This window comes from Thunnus maccoyii, chromosome 11, assembly GCF_910596095.1.
Source record: "Thunnus maccoyii chromosome 11, fThuMac1.1, whole genome shotgun sequence".
Classification (NCBI taxonomy): domain Eukaryota; kingdom Metazoa; phylum Chordata; class Actinopteri; order Scombriformes; family Scombridae; genus Thunnus; species Thunnus maccoyii.
The window spans coordinates 14,601,386-14,616,911 of NC_056543.1; the positions used below are offsets into that span (position 1 = coordinate 14,601,386).

The window sequence follows — 15,526 nt, forward strand, 5'->3', positions numbered from 1 at the left end:
AGCTTATCAAGGCTGATGTGTGATCAGCCTGCCAGCTGAATTAAAATGAGCCACACTCCCTGCAATGGACAAAACAAAACAGGGTCTGAGAGACAGAGAGAAAGAGAGGGAAAGATGGAGAAATTGAGGGGAGAACGAGTGTATCTTAACACAAGCATACCAAGTATGTTGGTTTTACCATAGAGGAAGCTGGCTACAGTTAGTGCATGGTTTGCTAAGACAACAACACGTCATTAGGCCTTGTTTTTCCAGGCCTGCTGAGAGACATTAACACACTACAGGCCATGGCTCCCACTTTGTTCACACAGCACTCTTACATGGCATGTGTCAGCCAAGGTGGGAAAATCCACCCACAAGACCGTATATTAAAAGTGAATCTACGAAGCATTCAGAGAGTGCACATTGCTGCCAAAGCTGTACATAGTCCTCTAAATGTGTTAACATAATGACAACATACTGTCTTTTAGTTTAGTAAATTCGGATATGTATTGGATGAGATCAGAAGGTCAGTACTGAGGTCACACAAGGGGAGATATAGGTATGATTTGTTATTAGCCACTGATGCAACACACCTGGAGATCCATGGCAAAGTTGTTTAGTGGTGCCACACTCATACATTTCCACAAACTGTTTAATTACTTTGCAACGATTTGTCATCCACCTTTTTACCCATAAAATAAAACCTAAAATGCTAAAGAGGAACAGGCTGGGAAAAGCCAGAGAAGGCCTACCAGGCTAACAGGTGGATGGTTTAGGTGGAAGTGGATGTTTTCAAACTTCCAACAGTAACCTATTGTTTTTGTCATGTAAATATATATTAAGAGATTTTATAACTGCTAGGTCATTCTGCAAAGTGAAACTCAAACATCCAAGTGAAGTAATAAGCAAAACACATTTTTGAGTGGTGGTAAACATTAAAAAAACATCAAAGTGCAGCAGAGTAGATAACCTTCCCTTAATTGATTGTCATTGATTTGCACCTTGCATAAACTAACCTCTTGCTCCCCTTTCCTCTAGAATCCCAATAACATCAAATGATGTATATAATAATATCAAAAGAGGTGTCCAAAACACCACGTAAATTTACTGCTGTTTCCATCATCTTCACTGTCTCCAAGGTAAGGTCATCTTCTGTGAAATCAGCCATCATTACCAACTGTGTCCATCCTGTAAGTAAATGTCATGCTCATATGCGTGAGAGACCACCCTACATGTGGGCAGGAACTGTCTGAGTACACAACTATGGATCAAATGCTTTCAGAACACATCCGTGATAGAGCATCATTGATGTGTGTGTGCAATAAGCAGCTTGGTTGTTGCAATAACAGGCTGTAATAGAAAAAAAAAAAAAAAATGACATTATCAAAAAAGGGACCACCTTGTAAATATGGTGGAAATTGACAGAGTCAGAAAAATAGTATCGATGGAGGTCAGAACGTTTTAGCCCCATAACAAATAAATGCACCATGGAGAGGTGGCAGGGAACGCTTTCTGATGAAAAAAAATTATTTGGTGAAGTCATGCTTGGTGTTGCATACAGTAACACCCACCATATCTCTGTGGAGACCTGAGATGAACAGAAAAGTCCTTTTCATGTTCCATTACCCACCACTGCTCCCATCAATAGCTGCTCCACTTACCCAAGGCTTCGGCCTAAGAGGCAAAAAATAAGCATATTAATTATTAAGCTGCCAGGGGAGAAAGGGGAGGTATCGTAGGGTTGGAGGGTAATATGTGTGTGCATGTGTGTGTTGGAAATGAGGCAGGGTTATTAAATTGGTTTTGGGAACACTGTTTCTTTCAAACTCATGGAACGCAAGCCTCAGTGATAAGTATATAAATGGGTGGTTACAACTGGAAATCTCGGGCCTTTTATGTAGCTTTTTAATGTATATGTTCTCTGTAACTGATATGCTCATATCTATGTTGTGTATATATTTGTCAGTGCCAGAATAACATGGCCCTCCATTTAACTGGTAACTTTTTAAACAGGACAGATGCATTTGCTGTGTGAAGATTGAACCACTATACATAGGTGCAGTGACCTGTTTGCCAAAAGATCGACTGGTGAACCACTGTCCTAGAGCAACATAATTTCTGTAAAGCAAAAACTTCTACAACATGTCATTGTGAAAATGGATGGCAGACAATTATTACACAGACAACACCAACACAAAAGCAAACAAAAGACAAAGAATGAAGTTAACTACCATTAACAACAGGGCATTCTGCTGCCTGCTTGCTTATATTAATGTAGAGCACGTCACATCCCCTATCTTTTATTGCTCAAAGTCACAGGTGTCCATTTAGGCCTCATATCAGAAGTTGATAGAAAGTGACATTTTACCTCAGTGGCTTTTGAGACCCACCAAGCTGCCAGTCAGCTCCTTTTTTATTTGCTTTCCTCCCTCATTTTGCTCCTCCTCCGAGATGAGCACTGAGCATCTCTGACATCAAAGACCTGTCTGAAACACAGTCTGGCCTTCAGAATCAAAGTAAGAACTGGCTGCACAGCCGTGTGCTGACACGGAGAAGCCGCAATGACAACCAGTCAGTGACAGAAACTGAACATGACAATCACAGTGTGACTGTTTGTTTTGTGGACTGTTTGTATTAATGGGCTACTTTGCAAAAGCAGAAGAATGAATAGAGAGAAGTGGGCAGAGTATACATTGGACAAACAAGAAAAATGATTGTTATGTTTACAGGGTTAACAGATTAAGTAAAGGAGTTAATATACTGTGCAAACTTGTTGCAAAGCGCAGGTTTCTCTCAATTCTAATTGACAGGGGTCCATTAATGTAAAGAAACCGGACAGGTGTTTGTTTGCAGTTCTAAATGAATATGCCAGTATTAAACTCAAGCTAAGAACAGCAACAGTATGACTGCAGAGAAATACAAAATAACGGCATATGAATACACAGTGTTTGATAGTTACACACTACATACTGTACTTATTTAATACTTTACATCTGCAGTGTCTGATTTTGAATAATACGCAGTTCAAGTGGATGAGAAACACATGGTAATATATGTAACCTACAGAGCAAATTAATCCCTGGCACACATACTCTACCAGACACACTCACACTGACTCTGTCCCTTACTCCCTGCTTTAACAACAGGGTAGAATTCAGATGAGATTTCAACTAAGTGAACAGCGTCCTCTTGGTCTCTGAGCCAGTTTTACATCTACATCATGGCAGATCTTAGCGTGATCTAAGCCATAGCCCAGGGGGATGGGAATGTTGGAGAAAGAGAGAAGGGGACTGTGTTTTGATTATTAATTGGCATTAAAATTCCTTCCACGCCTACTTTAACTTTTAATGAGGTGAAAGTTGGCTCGCACTTCCAGCGGGCCGTTGAGGTTCAGTTTGGAAGGCAAACTGGTAATAAAGGGTATATAGACAAGTTTAGGCAAGTCAGAATATTTTTTCAAGCTGACGAAAGTTGAGGCAGAGGTGGAAGCTTGGACTGGACAATATTTTTAATCAGTTAAGATAGTTAGATTCCTCATAGGCTTGTCCCAAATGCAATCATAAGCGTAGGCAATATGAATTATTTATTGGAAACAGACACATACTACACATGTGAGCACTACTGTATTGATGTATTCACACACTAACATGCTTGCGTGCATAAAAAACTAAGGTGTAAATTGTCCCCAGAATAGAAATAAAACACTAACAGGTCTGTATTTCAGATTCACATCTAAAAGAAAACACATCCCAGTAAAGCTTTTGTTTCAGAAAGTGTTTTCTTCACACTGATTTGAAACGTCTGATATTAAACAATTTGAAAGATCAGAGTTGTTTATCATAAAAGCCTTTTGCTGTCTTAGGGAAGCTGTGTCTGATAAACATTTTCTTATCCATCCTTAACTGATAGTTACACAGTTAGATGCAACATTGCTATCATAGGAATATAATGTTAAGAAAATATGGGTTCTTTCATCTCAACATAAAAATTATCGGTCATTTATTTATTTGTAGGCAAAGAGTTCCGGGGAGGCAGGGAGATACAGTATGTTGCCTTCAATGGAAGACAGACGGACACAAGTTGCAAGTAATTATATTGCTTAATTTTAAATACTAGCCGATCCGAAATATATAAAAAAGTCAGTTGTTAAGTGCTAGATGTGCTTTGCTCTAGTATCAATCCCTGTACAAGGTAGCAAACAAATGCTCAGGACAGACATAAAAGACTTAAAGATTACAATCATTAATCTGCTCTTTCTATGGAATTACAAAAAACATGCAATAGGGATTGTAATATCAGAGCTATGTGGTGATTGAAGCTGAGGGGTGATTGTATTCTTCTCTCAATTATGCCAGCAGAATAATAATTATCAAAACAAGGAACCTACACTGCGCTATGGAGAGTCAGTTCAAGGCTTGATATGAGCTACTTTAATACTGTAGTAATAGCAACAGCGTGTCCATTTGATCTAAATGTAACAATTACCAATCTTTCTTCCTTTCAAAAGCTTTTCAAATTCCTCTCTCTCCTTTATCATTTTATTTATGGTTTCTAAAGGCCTATAGCTTTTATTCGAACTGTTCTTACATCCTCCTGTTCTTTGAGTCAGGGTGAGGAAAAGGTCCAGTTTTAGGTAAATATACAGTAGACATAAGTGGTTGTCATATTGGTTGCCTTGATGGTTGTTTAAAACGTTATCAAGTCTTGTAACAGTTGTATGAAAAAAAAGGAGCCTGGATTGACACAAGGGGATTTTGAGCAAAAACTGTAATGTGCTACAGGCCAGCAATATAATATGTGAAATGCACGCAGACAAAGACGCACACACTCATTTTTAATTGGTAAAGATCTATTTTGTATTATTAGTTCTCCTTTCTAGTGGCAGGTTGGGCTTTTGTTGTCCATTAATATTTCATAAAGCTCAGTTATGTTCTGCTTATGAAATCTGAAACATCACATTATTAAAGAGTGGAGAACACAACAAATAAAAAAGCAACACTGCACCCTTAAGCCACGCTGTAAGCAGCTATGCGGATGGATCTGTACACCAGAAATAATCCAGATAATTGTCCTGGTTACAGTTTATTGTGAGATTAGGCACGGAGGGATTGTAAGATTTGAAAAGTGAGATTTGAAATTATGGAGGATATAATACTTATTTTGCAAACACAGAGAAACTGGGCCATCATGGGCAGAGGTGGCCAAAGGTATGGAAATATTAAGCATGTAAATAAATAGTATCTTACCATGTTAGCTTACCATGTTTGTTTGTTATAGTGACGAAAACAAACAAAACTTCCAAAAGTAACTTTCTAAAGAAATTAATCCCTGCTGTTCTTGTGGCATAACAGACTGCCCATTGGCTCTAATAGTCTCACTATCTCTGTCACACAGTGGTATTACAGAGCAATCAATTAACACCAACCACCACTGATGGCCCGTTCCGGACTTCAATTTAACATGTGCTTCCTCACGATCCACATTAGGGGCTCACAAATGTGACAATATGAATGTCGTCCTTCAAAAAGAAAGTCCCTCTTGCCCCCTTCCTGGAGCAGTGAAATATTGAGTGTGACACGGGAGTAATTGCATGGGAAGTAATCAATTAGACACACAGTTGAAGGAGACCTGAGGTCTGTGGGCTGCCAGGCAAGAGGCCCGACTGAATTCTAGTGACGTGCACTGAACCAGGCTTGCCTCTTGTGGCAGAATTGCTCTTTCTCCTCCTAGTAGAGATGGTGAATGGAAGTCTCAAGGATCAGAAGAAGGCAGCAATTTTATGCCCCCCTCTCAGCAGTCCCTTGTCTTGGGGGAAATGCACTGACTGTAATCGTCCCTTTCACCTTCCCCCATCCCATCCTTTCCCTGCTTCCCTTGTACATCGCCATCACAAGATGCTGAACAGAACACGTTCAACCGATGACAGCGTACGTTCACTAAGATTTCACCTTCAAAGAATTGCAGTAGGCTTTGGACAACACAGTAAGACTCGAGTGCTCAAAAGGGTGTTACATATAGTACAAAATGGTACAAACATTACATTGCATGCGTTTGTGTGAAAGGCATCAATGTGACAAATCAAGACAGCCAACTGAAATATGATGAGAGATCGAGAGCCAAAGAAAGAGGGGTAAAGAGATGGAAGAAAGACAGAAAATGGGATAGATAAAGAGAGAGCAGATGGGCCATGAAGGAGTGGATAACGCCTTGGCGTATAACACAGGCTTGTGTACATGCATGCAATGAGAGAGGATCATTCAGCAGATGGGGCCTCAGATTGGATGCTTCATTTTGGACAGACGCAGCGCAGGCATAGGGTGGTTAGAAAAATGAATCAACAACACTAAACAAATCTGAAAAAAAATCATACTGGATGAAATGGGGGAAAGTGGGGGGGAGCAATAAAATGTGTTAAATAAGAAAGCTCATCTGCGTTGTGCTCCTTTTTGAGGCTGTTATTCTTTTGCCAGGGAAGCAGGTTGTAATTACCACGTGAAAGGATACTGTGTCCATGTGAATTCAGACAGAAGTTTTGAAAATGTTTGCCTAAGCAGAAAGGGAGACGTTATAAGTCATGAACTCTAAAAATGTCAAGAGGTTGCTCTGTTTAACCCTTTTCTTTGGCTACATGGATGAAAGAAATTCATGTTTGCAGCAATCATTAGGTTCACTTGTTGACAAAAACATTTTAAAAAATGTATAACCTTATGTGGATCTTTTTGTCTTTAAATGACAGGTGAGTCCCCACAATGTCACTGTGCAAAAACATTAACATTAAACAAACAACACAACTAAACTTTCCACATGTATGCAAAGACTCTCTTTTACATTTGCTATTCACTTCTATACACCCTTGTGCACACACACCATCCCTCAACTTTTCCCGGCTTGACTTTGCCTTATATTTCATATTCATGAGGATAACTTGGCTAAGCTTGATTGAAAGGTGCATCGGAGGGAGTCCTATCCCTGCTCAGCCAGAGACCTCATCCACCACATCCTCCAGTCCCCTCAAATCCAGAGAGTTCATTCACAGCTCGCAGAGAGTGCACCAGAAAAATCAATAAGTGCAATGCTACAATATACTGGCGACAAATTGATTTCATCCCAGGCAATTTCGACCCAAGTAGAAATGCGGGTGGGTTTCATCACTGAAGGGGTCTTTTACTGTGCCTTCTCTCGATTAGCCCCTTATGTAGTTAATATGTTTTATCCTCTTATATATGTTGCTTATGGATTATATCGATCATTTTACACTTCTCCTGGGAGCTGCTGGCAGAGGAACGATGGACTAATTTGACAGCAACATCAAAGGCCTTGTAATGAATGGGACAGCTAGCCCCGAACTCACCAAAGCACTTGAAGGAAGGAAAGAGTTTTGATCTGTGCTGCTTGATGTACAGAAGCGGATCTTTCCTGATGATTCAAACTTATAGAATGATGACAACTGCAACAGAGCAAACTGGGACACAAGTGACTTGTTTCTTTCCTCAAGCAAGAGCTTGTTTAACTGTCGGGGCCATCTATGCAAAAAGCAGTGATATGATAGACTCCCCAAGACAAGTTCACAGTTGAGATAAGTTGATATTCACTGGTCAAAAAATTTAGACCTACTGTAGTCCTAAAGAGCCCTGTGGAAAATCTACTGGAACTTGGGCTATTTATGAACTATTTATTTGTAACAAAAAATATAAATAAGCAAATATTTTAAACAATATCTATTTTCTTTGGACATTAACATTGCCTCTTAAAATATACTCAATATCATAATGTGCACCATTTAGGGTTATTTATATTATTATGCATTATTCAAACATATCATGTAAACTTTCATTGACATCATATTCATATTTTAAGCTGATCAACTTAATAGTCGTGAAGCAAGACCTTCAGTATTCGGATCAAGTAGCTTGTGATAAATAAGGTGTAAAAGTCACTAGGCTGTTAATCACATACTTAATCAATATATCTTCTGCTGTCCATCTCATTTTCACATTTTATCTATTAGTTGTGATCAATAATTATGCTGCCACTCAACACTGTAGGGTTTCTGCCTTCTCAATCAACAACATGTACAAGAGATCAATATTTTTGATAATTTGAGTGATATAATTTGAGTTTTAGTTATTTTTTGCTTCTGTCATAATATTGTAAGATGAGGACAAACTGATTTAGTAAGGAATTCAAAACTAGATCCTGATTTCATAAAATGCTATCAAACCCTAACTTTAGTTACAGGAATAATACATACCAATGCACACATGATCATTCTGCCTTTCATTGATTTTTTTTTCTAATTGTTACTTGTTGTTACTCTGTTATATGCAATAATTCCATGAGGGGCACATAATGACTTATTTGCGACTCAAAACACAAAGTTTAGAACTTGAATTGATTTGGTAATCGTTGTTATTGATTTGGTACTTGACTTAGAACTTTGTAGCCACAATGTGAGGCTTATTTGTAACTTGCAAAACAATGACTTGTCCCAAGGGGACCACTGAAGACCTCTAGATGGTGTCTTGTAACAAGGAAAATGCCCTAACATGAAAGTAAGTTATTATAACAACAAAGAAAAACAAATTTTTCTGTCAGCAATATGCTGACATACAATTCTGTTTACCTCCATGTATTTCTGTAATCTTAGCTCCACTGTAGTGTTCTGTACTGCTTTATTTCTATTCTATTCTATTCTATTCTATTCTATTCTATTCTATTCTATTCTATTCTACTTGTTAGCAAGAACAGAAGATACTAGTGTGAATCTCAAACAGTCAGATTTATGAAGTAAGAGCAGATTCAGGCCATGGCTGTTGTGCATAACTTCCCCTCTACTTCATGGCTCGAGGCCACGGATGGCACATCAAACAGCAGCCTCTCACAGAGTCCAGCCCTGGCTCCCTTAGCTCTGGCTTCAACTTGGCACCACAATGAAAAGGACCAGCTTGGCAAAAATGCAGCTGTGGTGCTGGACAAGTGCAATTCCCTAAGTATATCGCAACATGCAAGAAGGAATATAAGATGGAACATAACACACAAGCACATACTGTACTCCACATACACTCGCGGACGGCTGTGTTGTTTCCTTCGACTCTGGGGGATCACCAGGAAGAAAAAGTTGAAGAGAACAATGAGAAACATCTAAATTATTTAGAAAGAGGATTTGGAAGCAGCAGAGACACAAGCTCCGTGCCATGCTTCTTCCTTATAAATCTAAATGAATTCTGAATAAATTGTAATCTTTCAATACAGAAAGTGTACTTGACAACTCTAGCACAAACAGATGACACCGTCTTTCTCATGTTGCTTCAGTGTATCCTTGACATTCATGAAATCATGCTTATATGTCATATATATTTATATCACATTACTTCCAAAACATCATTGGGTGGAAGCAAGCTTTCTCTGAACTGTGTGCCACCAGTCCTGTCTGATTACCCTGGGAGCTCATCCCAATGGTGAGATAAGCAGCAAAAGTCATTTTAAAAACACATTATACTGACATTGCTCATCAACAAGGACATGCATGCACTTTGTGGTGCTAACTAATAAATCATTCAAATCTCATTTCTCATGCTCCCCAATGTGCAAAAGATAATAAGGGGAATCATTTCTGTTATGATTGCGCAAAAAAATGGGGAAAACATTTGCAGTGTTTGCACTACGGAGCTAAACATAACGGACCAAGACTTACTGATAAAGATTCTACTTATCGTTATCCAACCAAAACACAAATTGCTTCTCTCTCCATTTTCTCTCACTCAGAAGATTTGTGAGGTTGGATTTAGCTTCAAAATGAGTAAATGACATCTCTGATCATGTGTTTCACACATCATGAGTTGGTCCTGACATTCTCTACTTAGCCCTGTAGTGGAAAAGCTCTACATTTATCAAGTCAAGAACTTCATTTCTTTCTGACCTTAGGGTCAGGATGCCTGAAGGAAATCTAGCAGCACAGGGATCCATTGCTCATAAAGAGACAGACAGAGCCATCCACACACTGCTTTCGTACTTATTGTTGTACTCTTTGTATCAGCAATCCCATTCACTGTCTTTAACCTTTATGAAACAGGGTTGGGTTGATTGCTGAGTGGGTTGTTAATCAGACACTTCACATACCAACAATAAAACACAGAGCAGACAAAAGTCAGTAACAACAATGACCAACTACAGAAAAGATTCACTCACCTGTGAGGTTTTTCAGACCCAACTGCCGCAGGCCGAAGTTTCTATCACGTCGGTAGTTGAGGAAGATTGCGAGGGAGTAGCTGTCCTCGTACAGCTTGGTTCCTCGGATGATCCTCAAGTTCTCCAATGGCAGGTAGTCAAACTGGTTCAGAGCCACCAACACATAGCCTGTCACTTCTCGAATAGACTGTGGACAGATTTATTAAGGGAGGTGTTAGCGTGTGTTTTAGATGCTTAGATGTTGCATAAAAAACACTTCAGGGACATTTCCTGTCATGTGAAAGACGTGACTTGAAAAAAACAACTATTTTTCTTGGTGGATCTAAAATTATTGATTTAGCAGGTAAGCTATAGGTATTTTATTGAGCTGTAGTGCCCACTAGCAGGCCATGATGACACCATTTTCATGTTTTTCCAGTGTGTGAGTCTGAGGAGTTCAGGGTTTAGCCAGCAATGTTCTCAGCTAACACGCACAACTGTACAAAACAAGCACAAAGGATCTGGGAGATGAAGAGAAAAACAGCCACCTGTTCACCCAAGTTGACAAATTCAGAGCTGCCAACTCTCACACATTGACCATGACACTTACACAATTGATACAGATCTCACGATCCCACACCACACAAGCTTTTTCTCACGCAAACTTTTTGTCTTCACTTCCTGTGATGTAAAATTTGTGTTTTTTAAGCAAAGAAACAGCAGTTCAGACAAGCTGAGGCACAGATTGTCCGTGAACGCACCGATCATCATCTGTTTGAACCGAAAGCGTGCAACAACAAATCATTGCAATGAGTGTTCCAGTGGGTTGATGATTTATTCAGATATTACATTTATTTGTATAAACCTGTGAGACTAAAGTGGGGGGTGTTGGATGATAGGAGCAACTTGGTGAGCAGCATAGATCTTTCTTATCCTATGTTTTGAAGAAAAATATGTGTAATATCTGGAGTGTATATCAAAAATGCTACCCAAAAAACACAAATTAGCAAAAAGAAGAAAGTCTTATGAAAAAGTTGCTGGTTCATAAGGTCAGAAAGAGGTCAAGTGGGTCAATTTACCACAAATAATGCTCATTTTATTGTGAACAAAAACAAAAATAAGTACAAGTAAAGTACCCTCCTACCCCCCAGTTGGCAGACCTGCAAAGTGCATTATGCTATATTTGTTTTTTTTTTATATACATTGTGCAGCCTGAACTCTAGTGTCTGCCTACTTTAACCACAATTTTGTACACGTAGCTCAACCTTGTTGTACACTAATGATTTACTTCAAATGAAATATACTCCATTTAATCTCATTATTCTAGCAATTACAAGCTCCTCTGAGAAAATGAATTAACAATAAGCTGTTTAAATGATGCCCTTTCAAACTTCAGGTCTTGGCAACTATAAGAAGAAGTTAACAAAGATATAAAAAAACTAAATTTTAGCTCTTCTAGGTAATTCTGTGTCTGTCTGTACTGCAGAATCGACTACACTGCCCTCCGTGGAAAGATTAAGCTCTTAAAACACAACCCAACTAGATCTTTGTTGTGTGTTTAAGATGCTCCATCTTATATATTTTTTTTCTTTGTTCTGCTGGCATTTCTCCTCCCTGGACAGCCCATCCTCACTAGACAAACAACAGTATATGTCTAAAATTCAGGCTGGCAAAAATGATCTACAGCAATATTTACACCATCTAGCTGCAAAGTACTTATGACCCAGGGAAGTGGCGCAGTTCAGATAGTGTCACTATTAGAGGACGTGATAAGATGATTTTGCCCTATTAGGAGGAGGTCGGTTGGGTGGATGGCTAAATAGTTAGGTGACAAAAAGTGGACTTTGCTGCAGGAGACTGTTCGCTTCCTGTTTCCAACCACAAGTGTCGTGTTTCCAATTGGGGGTCGGAACATTTTTTAAAAAAATCTAACATTGTGGTTTTACTGTTGTCATGACGACGAAGGTTGCGTAACTTTAAGGAAGTGTAAACCACATGTCAAGTGATTGTTTTAACCCAAACCATGATCTTTCCCTAACCCTAACCAAGTGGTTTTTGTGCCTAAACCTGACCAGCACTTAACCTCCACATTGTCACATCATAGAGCATAATTATTTTTAAACAGGGATTTGTAACGGTTTGAGAAAGCGGCATATTACGTTCCTATGGGTCTTTCTGAAAACGCTCCTATGGGTCACTCTGGAGTGTAGGTACAATCGACCTGTGTGGTCTGGTCCCCATCCGTCCTATGGAGGGCGCTGAAAACACTCATATGTGTCATTTTGGGAGTCACTGGAGTTGTTTCGGTATGAAGACGTGTTGCCTTAGGAGCTATGAGCCCATCACTGCTCACTTTCTGTTAACCTGTCTGTTAACCAACAACAACTACTAGCAATTGGATACAGTGCATAGTTTTACAATGTCTCTACATTTTTGCAAAATTTGAATGAAGTCACATATAGGCCAAATTCATGTATATACATGCTGTGGCCATTAGGCAGCCTGCAGAACCAGTGCAGAAGATCAATGCCATTTCATGCACTGAGATTTATCCCAAGATTGTAATGTATTGTGCCTTTTAAATGCCCAAATCCCTTGCAAATTTGAGTTACTTAGTAGAATCAAGTGATGGGTTTATCTTGTATCCTTGTACAAACCGTATTTATAACGTGTGCCCAGTATTACTAATTAGAGAAGTGGAGTGGAGGGGAGAGAACGAAATAGAGAGAAAAAAAGAAACAAACAAAACATGAAGGGGGAAAAGTATATGACAAGTACATGAGATCATTGACAGCATCTAACTTCAAGGTCACTTTCTACATATTTAATCATGCCAGTAAGCTGAGTTAGAGCATCTGAGTGCAGAGAATTTGCTCCAGGGTCTCTGACCGCACTGCAAAACTTGGCACAGGGTTCAGCGCTCATGCCTGAGGCATGGCCTGGGGTGACTGAGCCACAAGGACAGCCACAGCTTCACACTTTAAATGACGTTTAGGAGTGGATATAATGACTGTCGAGACTTTGGCAAGGAGCCACCCAGTTGGAGTTGCTATTGCATGAATCAAAGCGACAGACTGTGTCCTCTTTCTCCCATCCACCATCATGGTGGCTGTCATTAGCAGACAGGCGGTCAGAGAAGTCTTTCCACGCTGGCCCGCTGATGCTGATAATCAACAAGTTTGTGTGTGAAGAGCTGTTGCAGCTGATGTACTGAGCAGAAATAAGTCCTAAGGAGGGCCCTGGCAGCGTAGTCATGGCGTCTGACAGCTGTCAGAGACCATGGCCATCAGCCACCAGTAAGAAAGCCACAGTCACAGCTCTGTCATCATTACCCTGCTGATTACCATTAATAGAAACAGACGGGTCAGAGTCTGGTGAGTCTATGTGTATTTATGTGGAAGAGTGATGGGGAGTTTATACTCAGTATGTGTTTGTGTGCATGCGTCTATCTGTTTAAAACTAGCTGGAAAAGAAGATAAGCTACTTTGTGTAGATAAAAGTAATATTCTCTATAACATTCAGAGAATCTCTGAAGATAATGGTAGGTTCTTGAGACCTGTGTGCATGCATGACTAAGTACAAGATTACAAGATGTAGAGCTACTTTGATGTTTGTGTTTGTTCTACATTGTGCCATCAGTGTAAACAAAGAGTTAAACTTTATTGCACTAGCCAAGAGCTGAGGTCTGCTGAATGATTCACATTCACCCTGTTAGGGCATTCCTGTAAGACAACCAAAAAGCTCCAAGTCTAAGGAGTCCAGTGACATTGCCCTGGGAACTGCGCCATAAACTATCCTTCACATCAACAACCATCTTGCTACCACTTTTTTTTACACTTTATTTTCTGAGCCTGTTTATTGCCACACTTGCACAGTTGCTGGTTTGTTATTTTCAAGCCACCAAATCAATACTTTCCAAAGTGCAGCCTTGCAGAGGGAAATAAAACGAGCGAGAAAGAAGATGGCAGGTACACACACTTTTCTCTCCATAGATTGTTTGTTCAATAATGAACTGCATGAAAAAACGGAAACAACTTGTAGTGATTACAGGCCCTTGCTGAGCTAATGGCCAAATCTGCTCTGCGTGGTCACTTTCATTAAACACCGATCAACAAAACAAGCAACCCCCACACCACCACTGGTGCAGGCCAAGTGCACCATATGCCCACTTCAGGGAAACAGGAACCTGAATTAAAGCAGGCTGTAACACACGCAAATCCCTGAAGGAATAAAACTGAAATCTGATATTCAAAAACGTGTTAATACACAGGAGTTTGGCACAGGTGCCAATGTAATTTCATTTTTCTGTGTGCTTGTGCTAAATTTATTCCTGAGTCATTTGCACAGCCTCATCTTTTTAGCTACAATACAATTAGAGCAGTAAATTACCTGCTAAATATAACAACATGACCCATTGTTGTCCCGAATTTCTCACAGCAAAAATAGCTCCTGATAGAGATGTATGGGGCACATGTGACAGAGAACCAGCTCTATCTTGCTTAAACCCAAGTTGTAATGCTGTCTGTCTTACTTTCTATTCCAGTTGTTAACATGGTCACATATTATGATGATATAGGCACTGCAGGAAGATGCAAAATCAGTAATCCCTTTAGTGAATTAGTAAAGTGTAAAGTCTTTTGTTTTAAAATTGCATACAACTGCCCATAGACTGAAGTGTGTGACAACCACCCCACTCACCCGACCACGCACCCACCTCACACACACCCCACTTGCCTCCCAAGAGATCAATGCGTCAGAGTCCCAATAACAGTGAACAAAAGAGACAGAGAGAGCCAGATTCACTAGATTAACAGGGATTTCTCCCCCTCCCTCCTCCCCAAGCCGGAGCATTTGTGAACGGAAGTGTGGCAGCGGAACAAACCCCTCACTTGAGTCACTGAGACGTGCGCGGTTTTGAAATCGAGTCCTTCAATCCCCAACTTCTAAAAGAGAGGGAGGGGGAGGGAGGTTTTGGGGTAGAGTCAGAGAAGGGAGGAAGGAGAAAGGATATAAGGGAAGAGAGACAGAGAGGAGGGATACAGTGCAGGAGGAGGAGCTCAGTCAAGTACATCAGACTGTGTCTATGTATATTTTAATGCATAATTAAAACCACACCTGTTCCAGTTCAGGAAAAGTGAGAGAGACAGCAAAGGGTCTGATGAGGGGTGGTGGAGGGCTGAAAGTGTAATGACACCATTAGCATGTTTGAAGAGACTGAACATACGTTAGCATGATTGTCTCTCATTTCCATACATATTGAGGTGTACCAATGTGCTCCACAGGGCCGCGGTCATTGATGTCACATGCACAGGAGTGTTTTGGGAGGGCTTAAGGTTTGCCTTGCATCACTAAGCCCTCATCCTCTATTTCCATATCGCTT

The 15,526-nt window shown here is 40.0% G+C and overlaps 1 protein-coding gene across 2 annotated transcripts in view; it reads right to left on the minus strand.

The window, feature by feature from the left end:
• LOC121907139 (receptor tyrosine-protein kinase erbB-4-like) overlaps nucleotides 1-15,526 on the minus strand; it is a 349,464-nt gene that overhangs the window by 135,375 nt on the left and 198,563 nt on the right. For both annotated transcript variants that reach the window (XM_042426534.1, XM_042426533.1), the window contains exon 3: nucleotides 10,168-10,354. In XM_042426534.1, coding sequence (XP_042282468.1) covers nucleotides 10,168-10,354 — 187 coding nt within the window. The remainder of the gene's footprint in view (nucleotides 1-10,167; nucleotides 10,355-15,526) is intronic.